Below are 6,000 nucleotides of genomic sequence, written 5' to 3' on the forward strand. Positions count from 1 at the left end.
TTGGGCTGTAGCAGTGTCCAGCCAGCTGCAGTGACATCTGTGGGCTGCAGAGACACGAGTATAGGTGTTGTCGGCCACCTTGCCAAACTAAAAATGTTAATGATGGTAGTGTAATGATGGTAGTGTAATGATGGTAGTGTAATTATGGTAGTATGCTTGTGTAAATGAGGCCTGCAAAGGGGAATCTTTCTGACTAGCTGCTTTACGTGCAGGATGACTGTGGCTGTGTTTGTGTTAACGCTGGGCTTTAGAGGAGCGGAGTGAATCCTAGCCAGGACAGTTAGATGTGGTAGTTCCAGCAGGCTCACGCGGTGTGGCCATGCCCAGGGCAGAGGGACAAGGTCACAGCTCAGGGAGCTGCCAGGCACATTACTTATGTCATTCTTCTGCTTGTGTATCGTCCCGGCACAGGCCGGGGAGCATGGCTGTGTGGCTGCACACCCTGGCCCAGGCTGCCATCGGGCAGTGCCCCACGGTTCCTTCTGTCTTGCTTTGTCCCACAGTACGACTACAGCTTCCGGACAGAGCAGAGCGCGGCGGCCCGCCTGCCGCCCAGCCCCACCAGATGCCCACCAGTCCCGCAGTCCTGAGAGGGGCCGCCGGCGCTGGAGCAGGCGTGTGCATGCATACTACTGAGCGGGACACGGGACGCAGTGCTGGGGCCATCCTAGCAGACCTCTCTCGTCCGGCCATCACCGCCCACCCTGTGCTGCACCACCTCCTCCTGCACATGCCACTCCACGCATTGGGACTGCGCAACCCTTCAGCAGCTGCCACCACCCTCTCTCGCTGCTGCAGATACCTCTCCACGTGAGTACATGACTGGGAGCCTGACAGCAGCTCCTCACTTGTCCTCACTTTATAACCCCTGCCGCAGGACAGTCACAAAACCCAGAGCTGTTACAAACTGCTGTGAACAGCAAGCCATGAGCTCATGGATCATGAAGAAATGCTCAGCAGTGAGCCCTAAAAGTAAGGAAGAGTAAAAAATATGGCTGGTTAATCTGCAAGCCTCCAGGCATCACACCTGAACTGACATGGAGCTGATGGGCTCTCGACACCGCCCGACTGGAGGCCCCCTGCAGCGCTCTGTCCAGCGGGCAGCACCGAGCCATGGCGGATGCCCTGTCTGCCTCTGCCGAGGTCCGGGCACACAGCAGCTCCGCCGCAGCCGGAATCAACCCGAGACTGTGATCACTTGTTTTTGCTGTAGGCTGGTGGAGCTGGGGACACTTGCTCAGACCTGCCTTGGGCTCTCTTTCCAGAGACCAGCAAGGTGGAGGGGTGTAGAGAGCACAGGCTGCACTGCAGTTCCTGAGGTGAAGCACCTCTGCTTTGCACAGGGTGTCCATTTGTCCATCAGGAACTAGAGCGACAAACGTCTTGTATTTCTTTCTGGGCTGGATGCTGGCAGCGGCCCAGGCAGACCGCGGCAGTGCCCCGCTGACCCCTGGCCAAGCTGCCTGCGGAGCTGGCGCCCTGCTGACAACTTGGATGCTGTCACTTGCTGGTAACTTTGGACAGTTTTCTAATATTTGCCCCACTAGCTGCTAAAAAAAAAAAGAGATGTGCCTGTTCCTTTGTGCACTCATGGGGAAGCACTGAACTCTGACGTAGTGCAGGATGAGAGTGGGATGCATTAAACCCTGACCTCAGCCTCCTTGTGATCGCTGACCTTAGCTCGCTCCCGAGTCAAATGCATGTCTTGGAGAAGTCTGTTGCTGTAATAAGTTATTTAGAAGTGCCCATCTGACTCCATGCTGCTTTTTCAAGTCTCTGCTGTAGAACAAAGCTACATCATGGCAGCAAAATGGCAATTTTTAAGTAAGTGTTAAAACATACAAATTTTTATATTGTAAAATACTGATTACCTAACCCTATTGAAATGCAATTGCCATAGTAACAAATAATAGTATTGTTGCTCTCAGTCTGGGTCGTATGTATGCCCTGACCTGCTTTGCACTGCTTTTGATTGATCTTGTGTTTTCTAGTTGGACAGAATAGTGACTAACAGTAGGTTTTGTACTGTCAGCTTGTATTTTTTATTTGTATATATGTAAAATATTTCTTGTCCAAAGAGTCATTTCTGGTTTTAAGGCACCATACCGTATTGCTGGGATAATGAGCACAAAATACTATAACATTCAGGACAGACTGAGTCTAAGTCTTCGCTTCAACTTCTTCCAATCAGGTAAATAATTTTCTGAAACTGCCTCTGTAAAGCAAGGCCGTGCAATTGGAGAGCAGAGGCCAATTTGGTTGCAGGTGTGTCGTATTTGGGCAAAAGAATTAAAGCTATGCCATTTGCACCAGCTCTGGAGGTTTGGGTGGCCCCATGGAAATGCTCGTTTACTTGGAGGTTGCAGCACCATTTTTAGTTCTTATTTATCCTGCAGGAAAGAAAAGCCAGACCTCACTGCCAAGCTTCACAAAGGCTAGATTGATGATGCCGACATCGACAAATGAACATACCATGGCAGCCTGGTCATTCGGCTCAGGTTCACTTGAAGTTCAAATCCACTCCATGCTGTAGTACTATGCCCATCTCATCCATCTTTTGTCTTTCTATTTTTCTGCTTGTATTTTTTTCTGTAGTTTTCTGTGGCATCCATTCATTGCTTCTGTGGCTTAGTGGACGCTGCAGGTAGGTAGAAGCCATCTGCAGCAGTGCATTCCTCATATTTTTGGGATGAAGGAGCTGCAGGGAACTGACCTTCCCTGTTACTGATTGGTGGTGGAGGAGTGAGGGCTGCAGGCTGATGCAGGGCGGTCGGTGCAGAGTCTGCAGAGCTCCAGGGCAGTTCCTGCCACAGGGAGATGGGGGGGGGGGGTGGCTGCCAGGAGCCCCTCCTCAAGCCACATCATCCCATGCTGAGGGCAGGGCTGACTGTGCAGCAGCTGGAGGGCTCAGTGAGGAGCGAGTTCAGATAGCTGCTGAGCCCTGTGTTCAGTGGGGTACTCCCTGCATATGCCTCAGAAAAATGGGCATGTAGCTTTGGGTCCCTTCCTATGAGATTTAGCTTCAAGAAAATCAGTAGATAAAGTTAGTGCTTTAATACTTACAGCAACAGTTAACATTTGGTCAGTCGTCTTAGAGATGGTGAGCTCAGCTTTCTCTTCAGTGACCTACAAGAAACACTGGATAGCTCAAAATGCTGATGGGATGTGCAGCTGGGACAAGCATCTAAGAAATCTTCAAAGATGTATTTGTATAGTTGGTTCTCACTCTTCCCTCTTACGCTGGGCTAGCAAAGCTGCTTCAGGGTGCATCTGCAAAAAAACTTGAGAGATTAGCTTGATCTTCACTGTGTGTTTCTGTGCTGTGGCACTGCAAGGATAGCCTGTACTGAAAGCATGAATAGTACAAATGCAGTTCTTGTGGTACAAATGCAACAGAACTGTCTTGAGCAAAGAGCTACAGCTGCTGAGAGGCAGCTGAGCTCTTGAGACCTGCTAAGCGACAGCTGGAAAACAGCATTTCCAAAGGCTCAGAGCCAGTGCTTGGAAGCACAGTGAGACACACGGTGCAGGTTGGTTGACTATATGTGTCATCTTCTCAGTCCGCCAATGATAGGAAGCTTTTATATTGCACCTCTGAATTCCCAATACCTTGGGCATCAGGTCAGCATTTCCACGGGCAGATTTTATTTGCTGTTCCATAACTTTTGTACTCGCAGCAGCTCATTGCAAGGCTGGTCCTTGCATCCTCCTTGCAGCAAGTCCCCTGTTGGTGTGTGCCATAGCCAGTACCAGCATCTCTACATCTTACTCCCTCCCTGTCTGAAAGGCAACTGTGGTAGCATTGGCCCAGGTGAAATATTCAGGGAGATGTTGATGCTGACGGTGTCTGGCTGTGGAGGAGCTTTCTGGAGCATAAGGGGAGGGGATGAGTCAATGGAAAGCAACAAAAGTGGATTTGCAGAGCTTTCCCAGATGTGCTTGGCTACCTTGCCTCTATTCCTAGAACAAAACTAGTCTCTAGGTAGCTTAATCTTGTGGCTGATGGAGAAATCAGTTTGCCAAATTATCCTATGTCTGCAACAGAGACAGAAAAGCAGCAGTGAGGGGTTTGCTTGCTGTAAAATACACCTTCTGATGTGAATTAGTAGTGACACGCTGCCTCCTGGATTTCTCACGGCAAAGAGCAGGTCGTGTGCCGAGATGACTCGTGGGCCATCCAGGCCAGGCTGTGCTGTCTAATGTGTTAACAATGGAAAGGCAAGAAATTAGTCCAGAAAGTACCGTAGAGTGTGAACTTTGTGCTAAAATTCAAGTGTGGACAGTTGTAGCAGGTGTCTTCCCTGTGGGAGCATCTCGTAGGTGTAGTTGCATAGGAATAAACTTCGTCAAACTTTTTTCCTTTGACTGTCACTGAGTTTGCCCGTGGTGTTTGTAGGAGAGGATCCCCCGTGAGCCTCCTGTATAGTGCGAGGTTGTTGGTAGTCTGTACCTTTGGGCTTGTTTTGTTTTACGCCCATACCTGTCCCCTGCTCCCCGGTTTCCTGAGCTCTTCAGACTGAACCCGCAGAGCCTGGAGAAGGTCCCGGCACGGGCTTGGCATGTGCCGGGTGGATGCCAGTGGCAAGGGTGTGCGTCCACAGGTCTGGGCGCTTCTTCAGTGGGGCCCTAAAAATCTGCTTCTGGGAGGGAAATTGGCATGCGGTGCCTTTGGAGCTGGCTGGTCGCAAGTTGGCCTTCACCTCCCTGCTGCCCTCAGGCAACACGGGGTCTGTCCTCCCAGATGTGCCCACCCGGCCGCTGTCCCAAAGCAGCCCCAGCAGCCTGGCCGGGGTGGCAGCAGGCACATCACGCAGGTGCCAGCAGAGCAGCTCACTGGAGAGCCATTCCTGCTCCTGCTGCAGGGCATGCGCGTCTCGCTGTGTTCCAATAATTACCTCAGCCTTTGAGCCTTGACAAACAGAACGGGAATTTCGGCAGCAGGGCAGCTGAGATTAGTTATCCTGAGACATAAAATTCTGACAGCATTGCAGTAGGGGGGGTGCTCCTCTACTCATGAAAAAGCTCAGTAAGGTGCTGCTCAATTCATTCAATACAGGGAAACCAAACAGTTTGGATATTTTGGTTGTTTATTGTGCACTTGTTTCCTAACAGCAACAGTTTTAAATGTCATCCTGCAAATAGAAGAGAGAAACCTTTTACACAGTTGCAAAGTGTTTTTCTAAGATGCAATGCATTTTGTTGGGTTATTGAAAGTGAATTTACTGTGCATTAATCTTACGAATGTTACTACATTTTATATTTATTTTAGATGACCCTCCTGTATTTTACAAAGGGAAGTTTCGTTGTGTGATAACTTAGTCTGTATTCTTAATATAATTTGTTAAATAAAACTTGTTTTAATCAGTTTATTCTCTGTGCTTTGTGTTTTAAATTTGGAGTTTAAGAAGCTTAAAACGCCACAGCTCTGACTTGTGGGAGTCCCTTGGACTTGCAAGTCATTGCATTGACTTCTTCAGATCCCAAACCTGGATATTTTGGAAGTAGTTAAAAACATCAGGAGGAGCGAAGCGTGAGTCAGTGTTTATTCTGAACAGAGCCCCAACATAGAGGTTGTAGCTGTGGCACCTGGAACCACTTCTGTTTCTTTATGTGATTACAGGTTTGCTTGGTACAGGTAATGCCTCTTACAGCAGGGCTGGACTTTGGCAGGCATTGGGCTTTGTACCCTGACGGACATTCGTTGAGGAATGAGAACGGTGCAGGGTCAGCCTTGCACACTGTGAGGGGACGGGTTTGTCACCCAGTGGATGTTTCCAGCGGTGTCCTGCAGAGATGAGCGTGCCTCCCTTCCCACCTCCTGTCCACTTCTGGAAGAAAATACCAAATCATCATGCATGTCAGCCCTTGGACTGGAGAGTCTCAGTAAAGAACAGGGATTGCAAGCTTAAATGTGAAAGATTAACGAGATGTTTTCTCCTCTGCGGCAGTGGGGCAGATTGCCTTTTGCTTCTGCTTGGGGCTGATGGGGACTTTTTGAGC

At 49.5% G+C, this 6,000-nt stretch overlaps 1 protein-coding gene across 1 annotated transcript in view; it reads left to right on the plus strand.

The window, feature by feature from the left end:
• Positions 1-5,369, plus strand: part of MVB12B (multivesicular body subunit 12B) — a 68,820-nt gene extending 63,451 nt beyond the window's left edge. The window contains exon 10 of the mRNA XM_037399117.1: positions 504-5,369. Coding sequence (XP_037255014.1) covers positions 504-590 — 87 coding nt within the window. The 3' untranslated portion in view covers positions 591-5,369. The remainder of the gene's footprint in view (positions 1-503) is intronic.
• The last annotated feature ends 631 nt before the right edge of the window (positions 5,370-6,000 follow it).

The sequence above is a fragment of the Falco rusticolus genome, chromosome 9 (genome assembly GCF_015220075.1).
Source record: "Falco rusticolus isolate bFalRus1 chromosome 9, bFalRus1.pri, whole genome shotgun sequence".
Classification (NCBI taxonomy): Eukaryota; Metazoa; Chordata; class Aves; order Falconiformes; family Falconidae; genus Falco; species Falco rusticolus.